A 16,512-nucleotide genomic window follows, 5' to 3' on the forward strand; every position below is an offset into this window, starting at 1 on the left:
CTTACTATGGGGGGGGGGACTTGTGTGGGCTCAACCCTGAGTGGGGCTCTGTGTGTCCATTGGCACACACAGCATGGTTTGGCCCAGCCCCCACTTTCTCCTAACAAACTGTGATTGACAGCACTGAGACCCAATTGCTCCCACTACTGCCTCCATGTCCAGTGAGAAGAGAGAAGAGGGCCGCTGCTCTTGGACACAGCGCTGGATCGAGATCAGGCTCAGGTAAATTTAAGGGGGAGCTGCTATACACAGAAGATTTTTTCCCTAATGCATTACGGTAAAAAGCCTACTGTTTTTACAACCCCTAATGTACAGAGATATCTGATCTTTCAGGCGGCTGATGCAGATAAATGCAGGTTTTTTTTTTCTAAACAGTTGCAATAAGCCCTCAAACATACAAATGTTTGCAGACGTGTCAGGCATAAAATTCTCTGTTTTCTCGCACCAGGGAAGCTGTCCATGTACTCCTGTAAACGTTGATGCTTCTGTGCAACATTTCCGCATTCAGGAAGGTGGTTGTATGCACATGTGTGGATAAACACATATGCATAGGAGCATAGGAGTTTACACGACTGCAGGGATGTAAAGTCATTCAATTCCCTGGCCGACTGTATGCCCCACTTGTGGCACCACAGGTGCTGGAAAAGGCCATTAATCTGTAATTTAACCTACAAGAGTAAAATTATTCTGTATATGCAGTAAAGCATGCTTGTTATACTCACTGTGGAACCTAAGGGGTTAATCCTCTGCATTGTGTAAAAAGTCTGTTTATTCCTGGCTTCTCTGATCCTCCCCTTTTTCCACTGACTCCTAATAGTTTCCTGATAACACAGAGTATATGAAGTCAGGCTACACATGCTCAGTTTGGTTTGTGTTGCTAGGAAGTTTTTTTTTTTTGAGGGTGCATGTGATCAGCACAGGGCCAATCAGCACTGTCCAGACAGAGGGTCAGGGGTCTTGCAGTCTCATAGGACAGTCATAAAAACTCATCCTTCAAGCTTTAACCAGTGCTTGGCTGGACACTGATAGAAGTCATAAGACTACGTTATACTGCTGATGGGAATTAGCAGTTTATATTTACTAAAATAATTGCATTTCCATGTTCTGTGTACTGTGAGAGACCAGATATTGTGAATGCAGGTTCCGGGTTTAGTAACACTTTAATGTTACCTAAACATATTTTATGAGTGCATAAAGACTATGAGGTTTTCAGCTTTAAATCCGACATGCATTTAGAATGCATTTGACATATGAATTCCTGCACTACTTTTTTTTTTTCCAGGCCTAACTCAGAAAGATAGGTAACTGTAGAATAGGTTGACCCCCTGGCAACTATTATTTAGCAATGGCAGCCTACAAACTATTTCAGTACAGTTTCACTTTAAAAAGACATGATTAATAAGCGTTCCATTCATTTACAAAGTCGATCTTAAAGTAGTTGTAAAGTCAGAAGGTTTTTCATCTTAGTGCATTCTTTGCATTAAGATAAAAAAATCTTCTTTGTGCAGCCCCCCCTCCCCCCCCCAAGCTCCCTCTCTATCCAGCGATGTCCACGAGTGACTCAGCCATCCGGGACTCCCTCTCCTGATTGGCTGAGACACAGCAGCGAGGCCATTGGCTTCTGCTGCGGTCGATCAAACTCTGTTGGCCAATCAGTAGAGAGAAGAAACTGCTTACTGTGGGGGCACTCAACAGGAGGGAGAGGCCAGGGGCCCAAAAAGAGGAGGATCCGGGCTGCTCTGTGCAAAACCACTGCTCAGAGGAGGTAAGTTTAACATGTTTGTTGATTTAATAGAAAAAAAAAAGAGACTTTACAATCACTTTACAATGTCTGTCATTACACTGTCTCTGGAAGTATCAGTTTAATGAACCCAAATTGTTAGCTGAACATTGGCCTTTAAATCTGTCTTGGCACAAAAAATTGCATGCAGGAGGCTGCTGTTCTGTTCCCACAGTCATATTATTACTGCCGGAGTCACAGAGCATCCGTAACATATTGTACCTGAGGGCTGTTTCAGCAATTAAAAGGATTTGACTGGCCATTTACTTTCACTAGAAATGAGCCCATGTGATTCTCCGCAGTACAGTGTGACCTCATTGCTCTGGAATGTGGGGCCTTTTTCTTCTCTAGTTTATGAATGCTTTGTAAGGGTCTGCTAATTGCCAGCCTTCACCATACGGTTTCTTTCTATCCTATAAAATGCGTATTCTGGCATGTCTGTATCTTAGTTTAGGTGTGACTGTTGGACACCCATTGCTGTATCCAGTTTGCAGATTGTTTCTTTGAATTTATGTATAAGCAGATTGCTCAGTAAAAAATAAAAATGTGCTGACAGTGATTGTATTAAACTTTTACTATATTGAAATAAGACCCAAAAAAGAACTTCAGTCTAACTATAACACCATATATATATATTTTTTAAAGAGAGCTCTTAAAATCACAAATGCAACCAATTACCTCAGCTCTAGGAAATAAGCCTACGGGTATTCTTTAGCACAAGGTAAACTTCCCTATTGGAGAAACTGAGTACTCCAGAAGTAAGCAACAAAATAGGAGCTAAATGTCCTGTTTATATACCCAGTGCCATAGTGGATCTCATATCTGCATTTCTCTTTAACCACTTATGCCTTGGAAGATTTTACCCCCTTCCTGACCAGGGTGTATTTTGTGATTCGGCACTGCGTGACTTTAACGGACAATTGCGCGGCCGTGCAACGCTGTACCCAAACAAATATGACGTCCTTTTTTTCCCACAGAGCTTTCTTTTGGTGGTATTTGATCACCTGTGCGATTTTTTGATCATGCGCTATAAACAAAAAAAGTGCGACAATTTTGCAAAAATAACAATATTTTTCACATTTTTTTATATGAAATTCCCCCCAAAAATTATGTAAAAATCAAAATTTTTTTAAATTTTTGGCCAATTTGTTTTCTGCTACCTATGTTTGGTAAAAAAAAATCACAATAAGCATATTTTGATTGGTTTGCGCAAAAGTTATTGCGTTTACTAACTAAGGGAAAGATTTTTGTCATTTTTGTTGCTTTTGTTAACGCGTAATGGCGGCGATCTGCGATTTTTTTTGCCGTACTGCGACATTCCAGCAGACAGATCGGACCCTTGACTGACATTTTTGACACTTTTGGGGGTACCAGTGACATTACTACAGTAATCAGTGCTATACATATGCACTGTTACTGTAAAAATGACACTGGGAGGGAAGGGGTTAACTTTATTGGAGAGGGAGGGGTTAAGTGTGTCCCTAGGGGCGTGCTTCTAACTGTCATTGGATGTGGCTAGTGGTGTAATAGCACAGATCAACGGTCCTACATAGCAGGACCGAGTGATCGGTGTTTTTACACAGGGGAGAATGACAGGCGGCTTTGTTTACACTAGCCGTCTGCCTTTCTCCCTCTCTGCCCGACGATCGCGAGTGACCGGCTTCCTCTGGTACGAGTGGGGGCGGGAGCGCGCCTATGGCGGCGCGCGCTCGCCCCCTATTCGCTCCCAGGCTAGTGACGTACCGGTAAATCACTTTGTCTGGGAGGGGCTGACCGCCGCCGTATATAGTCAGGCGGCGGTCGGCAAGTGGTTAACATTATTGCATGCTTTACGATCCAGCTTAAGGTTGGGGACACCCCTTTTCAACTAAAGTATCCCCCCTTTCCCCCAAAGCACCCTCACATCTTTTTTTTTTTTTTTACAACTTTTTTGTATACATAACTTTTTTGGAGCAGTTCTGTCACGTGACGTCCTGGGGTCCTCCCTTCACAGGTGGTCCTCTATGGTACGGAGGACGGCGTTAGGTAATGATGTGGACTGCACTGTTCTCCTTTGTGACATTAGGGCAGCTCGATGATTCACCCCCAGGAAGAGGGTCCTTGATGCTCTGGGCTCATATGGGGTGGGTTTGATGATGTTGGGTGTCACTCAACCTGAAAGAGGAGCAGAGGTGAGGAGTCATTCCAGCTGATAGGTGAATGTACCAGCTCCCTAATAAATCAGTTTTCTCTTCAGATCGAATATTACAAACAATATTATTTTTGTTTTAGATACATATTGGGTATAGATAATAATAATAATGTAGCCAGTTTATATAATATAGTGGAAGAAATGCCTAAGTCGAAGTCATGCCACAGATGTTGTGATTTTCTTTCCTGCAATTACAGGTTTTAGGAAAGAAAATCACTCAACACTGACTGTGTTAATGGGGGAATCCCTTGGAGCTTTTGTGTTCTGCCACGTGGGGGGGGGGGGGGGGGGGCGTCCCGGCGTCCCTGCGTCCCTGCCAGGAGAACACAGTGATTATTGCTAGCAGCTATAGCCGCTGCCAATAACTGCATGTAAAAATCCAGCATGCTGGTTGTACCCAAGTCAATCGATAGATCGACTTGTGTACAATCAGCCTGCCCAAAGATGGTTCAGATCTCAGCCAGGCCCTTCTAAACCAGACAAGATTCCAACCATTTGAGGCCAGCTTAACTCTTAAAAATGTTCTCTCCCCTCCTGATTCCACCTAACTTGCCTTACGGCTGAAAAATTAAGGGAGCTGTGATGTCACCCTTAAGCCTAGTACACAGGGGTCCAATGTCAGGCAACATTGGCCAGTTCAGTAAAAAACATTGGCCCGTGTGTGTGTGGCAGCCAGTCTGACCGAAGCTGGCCGGCTTCTGTCGGATGTGCATGCTGGAAAACCAGCAGCCAAGCGGTCCCGATCAGTGCCCCCCCCCCCCCCCCGCCAGTGTAATGGGGCACTCCTACTGTCAGAACACAATAATTCCGCAAGGAAGATCATTGTACTAACATAGGATTGTTAGTAAAGAGGCTCTGACCGGAGCTGTCAGTACTAGGCTTTAGGTTCCCATGACCCAGTCCGCTTACTCCTCTCCCCTGCAGCAGCTGCTCAACTCCTCAAAGCACAAAAATGGCTCCCCCATGCAGTATCATGCATTTTGGTGATTTAAAAAAATGTGTCAGGCCCTTCCTTTGCACATCTCTCACCCATAGGGCAACCCATCGAAATAATGAGTTGCCCTAAACACGATACGCAAAAAAGTTGTACAAGGTGTGAACAGGAGCCTTAAAGCATCCCTTTAATAAAGCAACATCCCTTTAATAAAAGATGACTTGGGTTTTCTGGGCTTTGGATTCTTCCTTGTGTCCAATCACGGACTCCCAGAGATAACCAGGTCAACCATGTTTGAATAGACCATTGATGCTTCCATTTACAGATTCTTACTGGTCAATGTGGTTTCTGTATGTAATGCTGTACCCCTCTGTGCAGGGCTGCTGTTAGAAATCAGGGGGCCCCATACAGACTACCTGGCAGGGCCCCCCCAAGAAAATATTAAAGATGTATTTAGCTAAAATTACAACAAAATCACTATTATCAGACACAAATATAACATAACTCGCATAATTCCTGCTAAATCTAAAAAAAAAACTATGTTAAATAAAAAAGAAGATGAGATGATAAAAATATACAGGCTGGGCAGTTGGAGCTCAGTGATCAGAGAGACAGAGAGAGAGAAACAAAGTTACAATTTACAAATAAACTCCTGAGCAGAGATAAGTGCTGGGAGGGGGGCCCACACAAGGGAGGGGGATTAGTGAGGGACAACTGTCTCTTTCTCAACAGATAAAAGCTGATAGCAGGGAGAGGGACAGATCAGATTCAGGTGCTGGAGGAAGATTTCTGTATTTGTTCTCCATCACTAATCCCCCTCTCTGTGTGGGCCCCCCTGGGTGCTCGGGCCCCCTACAAGAGGGCTGGTGGTCCCCCCCTATCAGCGGCCCTGCCTCTGTGGATATTTTTAGAACTACTGTATTTCTGGCGTATAAGACTACTTTTGAACCTCAAAAAAATCCCCCAAAAATGGGGGGGGGTCGTCTTATACGCCGAGTATACTATCTCCAAGGTAACCCAAGTATAAGTATTACTGGTAGATGTAATCTCTCAAGACGCTGGCTGCGTGGGAATCCTGTACCGGTATACCGTATGTACCGTAGCTTCGGCTACATACAGTGTACCGCGCTGAGCCAATCAGGGAGAGCGATGTATTCTATTATTGAATGCAAGGCCTGCTCGGATTGGCAGAGTAAAATCAGCCCGCCTCTCTGACTCTCCCAATCCGAGCAGGCTTTGCATTCAATAATAGAATACATTGCTCACTGTGATTGGCTCAGCGCGGTATACTTTATGTAGCCGAAGCTACGGTACATACGGTATACCGGTACAGGATTCCCACACAGCCAGTGTCTTGAGATTACTGGTAATACTTAGGGTACCTTGGAGATATTATGAGAGATTACATGTATTACAGTACTAGGGATCTATGAGAAATCTGATGTTTTTCAATGGTGTTGCCTTGCTTCGGAAGGGGGGTAGTCTTATACGGCGAGCATAGCCCAAGACCTATGTTTTAACTTGAAAATTAGGGGGGTCGTCTTATACGCCCAGTCGTCTTATACGCCCAGTCGTCTTATACGCCGGAAAATATGGTATGCCTTGCAGTGATGTGGAACGTATGCTTGACAATTGTATGGAATCAATGTTTTTATTGTTATCTGTTGCAATCCTCTAAAAAAAAAAAAAAAGAAATGGTGCTGAAAGAAATGTCAGAATAATATGATTCATAATTAAGAAAGAAAAATGTTTGTTGTTCATATCAGATTGAACAGATGAGGGGAGAACTGCTTCAAGAACGTGCTGCCAAGCAAGATCTGGAGTGTGATAAAATGTCCTTGGAAAGACAGGTAACATTTTATTTTTTTTTAGAAGCATGAATATTTTGTTGCATACTTGGGCTAAAGAAAATCAAATTACATTTCTCATGAATGTATTAGAGTGCTGAATTTTGAACTGTGCAAGTAAATTAACTATTAATGACCTGTATAGCACCTGTGAGTGTAGTCCATGGTTTGCATGTAAATGGGATCTGTTGGATCGCAAGGAAGATTTTCAGCTGAAAATCTCTGTTATACGTAAAAGATTTATTGGGTATTGTTGAAACGTCCAGCTTTGTTTTAAAACCTTGTGTAGCATTTGATGTTGAAAATTGTTTGACCCACTGCACTTTTCTTTTTCCTCAGAACAAAGATCTGAAGAGCAGAATAGCTCATCTTGAAACTTCACATCGATCCAATAAAGAAGGGCTTGTTGCTCAGATGGAAGTAAGAATAGTGGAGCTGGAAGAAGGCCTGGAAAATGAAGAAAGGTAATGGAGTTTGTTGTTGTGTTTGGGCTTGCTGAATGATTTTTTAACTCTTTATTGACTTTTTATGTCTTAGTGCTGTAGCATAGTTGTGCTTCCAGGTATGCTTTATGGTGTAATATTAAGCTTATATTTTTATTTTTATTTTTTTCTCATACCTATATGTTTATTTGCTGATGAACCTCTGAATTATACATTTACATCTGCAACTTGCAGAGGAGGGTTTACTTCCTCTTTAAGCCCCAGAAGATTTTACCCCCATTCCGACCAGGGTTTTTTTTTGCAATTCGGCACTGCGTGACTTTAATGGACTATTGCGCGGTCGCGCGACGCTGTACCTAAACAAATTTGACGTCCTTTTTTTCCCTCAAACAGAGCTTTCTTTTGGTGGTATTTGATTACCTGTGCGATTTTTTTTGATCATACGCTATAAACAAAAAAGAGCGTCAATTTTGCAAAAATAACAATATTTTTCACATTTTTATATATGAAATTCCCCCAAAAAAATGTAAAAATCAAAATTTTTTAACATTTTCGACCAATTTGTTTTATGCTACATATGTTTGGTAAAAAAAATTGCAAAAAGCGTATTTTAATTGGTTTGCGCAAAAGTTATCTCGTTTACTAAGAAAGGGAAAGATTTTTGTCATTTTTGTTGTTTTTTTTTTTTAACGCGTAATGTCGGCGATCTGCGATTTTTTTTTTTTGCGGGACTGCGACATTGCGGCGGACAGATCGGACCCTTGACTGACATTTTTGACACTTTTGGGGTTACCAGTGACATTTCCACAGTAATAAATGCTATACATATGCACTGTTACTGTAAAATTACACTGCCAGTGAAGGGGTTAACTTTTTTGAGAGGGAGGTGTTATGTGTGTCGCTAGGGGCGGGATTCTAACTGTGATTGGCTGTGGCTTGAGGTGTGGGAACAGTGATCAACGGTCCTACAAAGTAGAACCGTATAATCACTGTTCCTACACAGGGGAGAATGACAGGCGACTTGTTTACATCAGCCGCCTGCCTTTCTCCCTCTGCACCGACGATCGCCGAGTGACCGGCGGCGCGCTCGCTCCCTAGACCCTCACAGGCTAGCGACGTAGTACTACGTCGCTCTGCCTGTGAGGGGCTGACCGCCGCAGTAAATAGTTGTGCGGCGGTCAGCAAGCGGCTAGAGAAGAAATCAAATTACAGAGTTTAGAATAATTTTTTGGTATTCATTGTATATTTTAGTAAAGTTCTTTGTGATATTTTATGTTAATTGAGTGCATGTACTGTTGTATGATGTTGGATTTGGACATTTACAACATACGTTAAACAAAATAAAACAAATATATACACCTCTGCAATACATGCACATTTCCACATCTTTTATCTTGCCTCATGCACCCTGTGCATCTGCCAAGCGCCTCTAAACATCAGAACTCCTAGCAGGAAAAAACTGCTTAAATGCAGCAAAATCCATGTATTGCACACATGTTTAGGCATGTTTAGCATTTGAATGTTAATTCATTCTATCGACCAGAATATTAATTTATTCTTGCTGTTGGAATGCACTAGCGTTCAAATGATAGACGCACCTACACGTGACTAGTGTTAATACGCATTTAGGCTTGTCCTGTTTTTATTTATGCTATTCAGATCTTCTCCAAATGCGCCTTTTATGTGTGTTTTTTTATTTTTTTTAATTTTTAACCTGTAAACACTCCTCTTCTAATACGTCTGTAAATGCCTATGTTTGTATGGACACATAGGCTTATGTGTAGTAGAGGGTCTTTTACCGGCTAAAAAAAACACTCAACCCCTGTATAAACAGTTTTTTAAGCTCAGTGTGCATGAGGCCTAACCTACTGCAAATAAAGGAAAATAACTGTTGATGTGCCAGAAATGAAAAATATGCTTCTTACCCTCGTTTTTGATTTGACAACACAGCTCAGAATTTATAAGCACATGGTGCCAACCCTGTCTACTTAACATCTCAATCCTCATTTACTGCCCATGTAACTGCAGCTACAGGTATGCAGCGCTGTCTTCCAGCAGTGGGATGGGAACCTCCTGTCCCAAGCCTGAACAAAACTGAGTCAGGCTGAGCGCTACTTAGCCATTCATAGGAATCTTTGTATTCCATGAAGGAATGCAAAGTTTATAATGATTGGTTGAGGTGGAGAGGCGGGTGGAGGACATCACGCCTATGAATGGCTGTGAAGAGCTAAGTCCAACTCAATTTTGTTCTGGGAGTGGGGCAGGAAGTACTTTTTCAACTGCATTGTAGGTAGCTGATGCTACAAACAGTTTATACAGCAAACCTCTGTGTATAAAAAGTCTAAGAAATGGTTTGGCCATCTTGGCACAAATTAACTAGTTAAAGGGACAGTAAATGAGCAAATAAACTTTAATTTCTGGACTCTGTTGGGTTTTCCCAAAACTGGAAAGTGCTAAATCTTGTGCAGCTGTGCATGGTAGCCAATCAGCTTCTAACTTCAGCTTGTTTAAGCTTTGACAAAATAAATCTAGACTCTGATTGGTTTTTTTTTTGTTTTTTTTTTCTGATTGGTTTCTATGCAGAGCGTCACCAGATTTTGCACTCTCCAGTTTCAGTAAATCAACCCCACAAACCTCTCTTCATCCTTATTTCTATAACTCTTTATTCACAGCCAGAGAGCACAAGAAGTTATCGGCTGACAAAATTTCTGGCAAAATCAATTTTTTTTTTGCACCTATCAAACAAATAAAATACAAAGGATTCAATTGGATCTTTAGCAATCCAAAATGATTAAAATAAGAAAAGTTTGTGCAGGGTTTACACTTTCAAAGGTTTAAACTACAGTTTCCATAAGTACCAAAATCCTATAAAAGTAAATAATTTTGTGTGGAAATATTTACTATTAAAAAATGTCATACCATTATAGAACAAAAATGTAAAGGTAGTTTGCTCTGAGTAACTGGCAAACCACAAAGCAGCAGTGTAATATAGATCATATAACTTCCTTACTACTTCCCTATTACTCCCTACTTCCCCATTCCTACCTTCATGAAAATATATTATCTGAGCCTTCACATACATTTTTATGATTGCTATTGTAATTATAAAGAAATATAACTAACTTTGTAACTGCATTGTGCTTTATTTTTAGCTGACATTTCATGAACTAAATTCCAAAAAAATTAGGGACTGAGATTTTAGTGGCTAATATACAATCATAGGAATAATTAAAAAAATCAGTAAGTGCCCCATAGTGGGAAGTCTTCGGAAAAGAAGGCTGCCAATGATGGTCAGATCAGTAAATATTTACTGCTGGTTTAGGCAATGTTGTAAAATGTTGGCCATAGTTAATCAGCTTTATCTGGCAACCACTGGTAACAACATGAAAAAGGTTTTAAAAAAAAAGTTACTTGGGAGCTGTAATGGTAAAGGAGCTTTGCTGTCCAACTTTTGATTGCAAAAACCAATGAGTGGGTGAAGACAACCTATTACCAATTTACATATGTATAGTTTATGGTAGTGATGGTGGTATCTGGTTGAAAGTGTTGGTAACCACACTTTGACTACATAGCACTTAACATTTTTATAATTTCAAGAGAACCAATCAGAATGAGGCTTATCTAAAGTTCTGAATATTAAACCCTGCATTATTATCCTTGTATAGTCATATTTAAAAGTTACAGCAGAAATAAAAGTTATTTTTAAAAGATTGCAAGGAGAAAACTCTTTATTGCAGAAGAGACATGCTATATTTCCTCTGCAATAACACACATGTACCTTCCTGCTTGCAAGTTTCTATTGAATGAACATTGAGCTGTGCATTCCCAGCACACTCAGCTGTGCAAGGATGACTGTCGTGCGCATGTAGGGGGTGACGTCACCTCCCCCGCCGGTCAACAAGAGGCTGAAAACCCAGAGCCTGAGAGAAGGTGACAGCGGCTGGCAAGGGTTGTGACCTCCACATTGCTGGAAGGTGGAGGTGTGTATTGCAGGAGTTTATTTCTGCTTTGAATTCAACTTTTTATAAAAAGTTAAAAAGGTGAACTAGCTCTGCCCCAGTCCCTGCTGCACTCAACTGCTCTGATGACATAGTTCTGCTGCACCTGTCAGCCACTGTTACAGGCTGCCACATAACTGATCTGACCAATGACAATCTCCTTTGAATCTTCTACCTCAGGGATCAGGACCAGAGATTGTCAGATTGTAGGGAAGTTTTGATGTGTACTGCCTGTTCTACTGGTTTTGGGTGACAGAACTTTATCATTGAAGCAGTTGAGTGTGGTGGGGATCAGGACAGTGTGGAGGATTTTCTGAGTTAGTTCACCTTTGATAGTTACTCACGGTGATCCATACATTAGGATATAAAGCAATGGAAATCCGTTCTATAGGTCAAATAAATTCTGTATAGGGGTAAATCAAAGACCTTTCCTTTTTTTTTTTTTTATAAAAAACATTACCTTTTATGAAAAGCTTTATTATTGTTTCCTTATTTAGCTCCACTTACTTTGTCATACAATGACCCTTCAGCTTAAATGTAAGAGATGGCAATTTATTTTTCAACTCCCAAGAGTGCATAGCAGTGCTGCGTAGTAAAGCCTTGTAGTCAAGAGCAATGTAGAAAACTACAAGGCTCTGGTTTTCTTTTACACTGCCATGCTCTCTCGGAAGCCAAGAAACAATGCATAAGGTCAAGCAGTTGGCAAGACTCCAGTCTCATAACAGGACAGCCATACAAATACTGTATTTTATTTTTTCATAAGCAAGAATGCACAATCATAATTTAGGAGTGAATATTCAGAGTCTCGCAAAATCCCAGTAGTTTATTTTTTAAGCCTGTTAAAAAATACATAATGAGGGTGTATGTGAAACTGGAAGAAAGTCCATAGTCTGAGCGCCGAAGGGAACGCCTGCTTCCATCAACTAACTCCCCAGGGCCATATAGCCTTTATATCTTCCCCATTTCTTCACTCACCCCTTGGGGAAAGTCTATCGCATGTTGACACCCTCGGAGTCAGAAGAAAATGTGCAAAGTTCCCTTACGAACTATCTCCTCCGTGTGCGAGAACAAGCGAAAATGCCTCAAGATGGCGCCCAGCCAGATCCTCCCAGCGCCAGGGCTCAGGACCCAGTGGCCTCTCCAGCACAGTCAGCGGACAACGAGTATGGGTTGCACCTCACTAAAGCAGACTTGGATGATAGTCTTTTAGCCCTATATGAGAAAATGGCAAATAAGTTCCAGACAGAACTTAATAAATCTTCTGCAGTTCTCTCACAAGAATTGGCAGCTCTGGTCAATCAAACACACATGCTTAAAACCAAACATGACAAACTGCACCTAGCCTAATCTGACCTATGGGAAGAACATGAGAGTTTGTCTTAGATGGTTGTTCAACTCCATGCTCACTTGGAGGACTTGGACAATAGAAAAAGACAGAAGAATCTCAAGAGTCCATGGGGTTTCAGAATCAGTCACAGGCTTACAGGCCTGAGACCCCCCCCCCTTCTCCCTTCTTGTGCGATAGGATCAAGCCACCCAGAGACATTGTATTATGCCCCAAGGCCTTTCTTATAAGAAAAGAGATCCTCAGGGCTTCTCGCTGTAATCCTCACATCCAACTAGAGGGGACCCCAATCCAGCTGTATTCTGATATCTCCCCTGCTACGCTGGAGAAAAGACACAGGATGAAGGAGGTCACTTCGGTACTCCAAACTGCAAGGATTCGTTATAATTGGGGGTTTCCCTTTAAGCTACAAATTCCTCACAATGGTACCACATACACAGTCTTTAACGTGCAGGAAGGGAAGGAGCTATTGGTGAAATTGGGCCTTCTAGTAGCAGAGGAATTACCTAGGATGCCCTCGACCTCTCGCCAATCTGCTATCTGGGCCACCCCTTCGCCAAGGAGAGACCGCCGTAGACTATGCCAGGATGCTGGAGGTCCGATGGCTTAAGACCACAACTCTCACATATTAGCCTCCTGAATTGGTTACTACAATGGTATTTTAGAAGGATTTTATCCCTCTCCACTAAACTCTGTCTGATACTAAACCTGGGGATATGGTATTATGCTGGCACCCCCCCAGGCCTGGGCTTGGATTTGGTTCAAGGACTGTATTTTATAATACGATGAATCTGCAAATAATTACCCCCAATGTTAAGGGGTTCAATTCCCCCCAGAAGCATAAAAAAGCTTTTCATGCCTGTGGGAGCAGACATACTCTTATTACAAGAGACTCATTTTTCCGATTCTTCCCACCACACATACTTTGAAAGATCCTTTAAACAATTCTTTCTCACAACTAATGGGTCCAGATCTAGGGGGGTGGCCATCTTTATTAAAACTCACTACAATTTGAGGTTCATAATATGTATAAAAATCCGGATAGTAGATTTTTGATAGTGAAGGGCTGCTTGCAGAGAAAATCTATCACATTTGCTGTAGTATATGCCCCCAGCGAATCTCAAGCCTCATTCTTCAAAACCTTCTTCACTGATAGATAGGTAGATATAAAGGTAGATAGGTATAACTCTCTGCATAAGGTGGTTGTTGGTGATTTTACCCTTGTGGCGCACTCCAAAGTAGATAGGAGGCATATAGTCAGCCCTGCAAATGCTTTCCCTAAAACACTCAAGAGATTATTGGATGCTTCCCAGCTTCTCGATTCCTGGAGGGCCCATAATATAGGAGCACGCAAATACACTTACTACTCCCCAGTTCACAACAGTTTTTCTAGACCGGACTACATTTTTTGCTGTATGATATTATTAGCAAATTCCTCAAAGGCTCATGTTCACATTTGTACCTGGTCAGATCATCAAATAGTATGATTCCATACATCATATATAGGGTTCAATCCGGGAGTAGCCACTTGGCGCATGAACGACTCGCTTCTCACGGATACAGAGACTATTAACCAACTATCAGAATGCCTTGGGGTATTTTCACAACAACAATGTAGAAGATATTTCCCCAACCTCGTTATGGGCAGCCCATAAGGCAGTCATGCGTGGTCATTTTATTAAAATAGCATCACAAAGAAGGAAACATAAACTTTGTGAGATTCACTCCCTCGCTCAAGATTTAGATAGACTATTTCACCTTCATAGCAATTCGCACTCCCCAGACATACTCACAAATTAACTCTAAATGAGCTGCACTAGAAACTATACTCTCGGAGGAAACAGAAAAATTACTTAGATGGTCGAAAGCTCGCTTACCGCTTTAGAGCAATATGGCATCCTCTATGTTCACAAAAAAATTACACCAATCCCTCACAACCACCTCATGTATATAAACTTAGAAACGCAGCGGGCAAGTGATGACTCATCCAAAAGATGTCCTTCAGATTTTCTCAGACTTTTATAAAACCCTTCTCTCCCCTTCTTCAGCCCCACCTGGACCTGCCCCCCTAGATTAGAGAATCTTTCGCTCCCACATCTGTCTGATGCACAGATTCACACTCTGAATAGCTTCTGTGAAAACCTCCAAAGCCCCTGGCCCAGAAGGGTTTTTAGTTCTTTATTATAAGAAATGTAATAACCAACTCGTCCCCCACCTTTCCAAATTGTTTTCTTATATTTTAGATGGCCCTCAATTTCCTGAAGATATGCTTTTAACCAATCTGTTCCTTTTACCTAAGCCAAATAAAGATCATATTCTCCCTCAGAATTATCACCCAATCTCCGTAATCAATAATGACCTGAAGCTGTTTGGCCGTGTACTAGCTGATAGCTTAGCTAAAGTTATCACCACAATGATCTTCCCTGACCAAACTATCCCATCTAGACAGATAACGAATAACATTAGATTAGCCTGCAATGTAGTTCAGGATGCGAGTCTGCCGTCGCGTCAGGTCATGATATTAAGCCTTGACATGCATAAGGCGTTTGATAGCGTTCTTTGGCCATATATGGAAATACTATCCAAATTTGGTTCCAGGGTCAAATTTGTGCAAGGCTTTAAGGCACTATATACCCACCCTCGCACTAGAATCAAACTTCCGGGTTGCAACTCTGAATACTTTTGAACTGAGTCGCAGAACGAGGCAGGGTTGCCCCCTCTCCCCATTGCTCTTCGCCTTAGAGATTGAGCCCTTGGCTGAGATCCATCACCCTGTCATCCATCATGTCATCCATCATGTCATCATCCGTCATCCATCATGATCTATTGGAGTAAACCTCTCTAAATGCTAGGCTTTGCCAATTACCTTGCCTCCTTTGTTGATTGACAGATTAAGAGAGAACTTTCATTTCACATGGTGCACAAGCTTACTACAATATTTGGGGATTCGCTTGGCCCCTTTGCTGCAACAGATCTACCAGACCAATTACCCTGCTGCATTTTCACACATTAAAAAATGGTAAGGATATGGTCTTTGTACCATATCTCATTCCTTGGTAGGATCCAAGCAGTGAAGATGTCAATACTCCCTAAATTGTTGTTTTCCTTCAGAGCTTTACCACTGTATGTCTCCTGATCAACTATAGAGGCAATACAAAAAGAGGTCAATAAATGTATCTGGCAAGACAAGAGGCCTAGAATGGGTAGACCACTTATGTATAGACTGCAAACCCAAGGAGGCTTTGGCCTGCCAAGTTTATGAAAATATTACATGGCCTCCAGACTGGTACAACTGCGCTTTGAAATAACTTTGATGGAACCTTACTTCCTCCCTGGTCTTCTATGGTCAAAGTCGATTCAACTCAAAGATATAGCCACTCGTAACCAAGCGGTAAGTCATTCATACCATATATGGTCTCTTTTTAAGGACCAATTTAATTTGAGTACTCTCCCTCCTCTCTTGGCCACCCTTTTTAGGGGACCCAAAATCCCCCCCCCCCCGCTTTTAACTCACCTAGTACCTTTAATAGATAAATTGACCAGGGACTGGTAACCCTGGAATCTTTTCAACACAATGTTACTTTTATTACATTTAATACCCTCCAACAGCAATTTGACCTCCTCATACAGAGTTTTTTAGGTACCTCCAAATTAGACACTTTTTTTTTCTGAACATTATATTTTGGCTCGCAGAAGGTCAGCCTTGGTGTTTGAGCAAATGTGCAATGCTTCTTCCAGGGATAGAGCACCATTTCATTGCTATATAAACAGCTTAAGGAACATATTCTACCAGACAAATCCACCGCCATGTTACAGTTTAAGACTGGCAAGATATGATATCCAATATGCACTAAATCCATTGCAACCAAAGAAACAGTGGTTAAACTGCACACCAGATGGCACTACACCCCCATTAAGCTGAACAGAATGTTCCCGCTGGAACTGGATACTTGCTTCTGGGGCTGCCCTGACAA

General features: G+C 41.7%; 1 protein-coding gene across 2 annotated transcripts in view; it reads left to right on the forward strand.

Annotated features, from left to right (window-relative positions):
• The window catches only part of CGNL1 (cingulin like 1), a 191,895-nt gene that overhangs the window by 161,661 nt on the left and 13,722 nt on the right, over window positions 1-16,512 (forward strand). For both annotated transcript variants that reach the window (XM_082254053.1, XM_082254054.1), the window contains exons 15-16: window positions 6,672-6,755; window positions 7,092-7,216. In XM_082254053.1, coding sequence (XP_082110179.1) covers window positions 6,672-6,755; window positions 7,092-7,216 — 209 coding nt within the window. The remainder of the gene's footprint in view (window positions 1-6,671; window positions 6,756-7,091; window positions 7,217-16,512) is intronic.

Source organism: Pelophylax lessonae (assembly GCF_965119305.1).
Source record: "Pelophylax lessonae genome assembly, chromosome: 4".
Taxonomy (NCBI): Eukaryota; Metazoa; Chordata; class Amphibia; order Anura; family Ranidae; genus Pelophylax; species Pelophylax lessonae.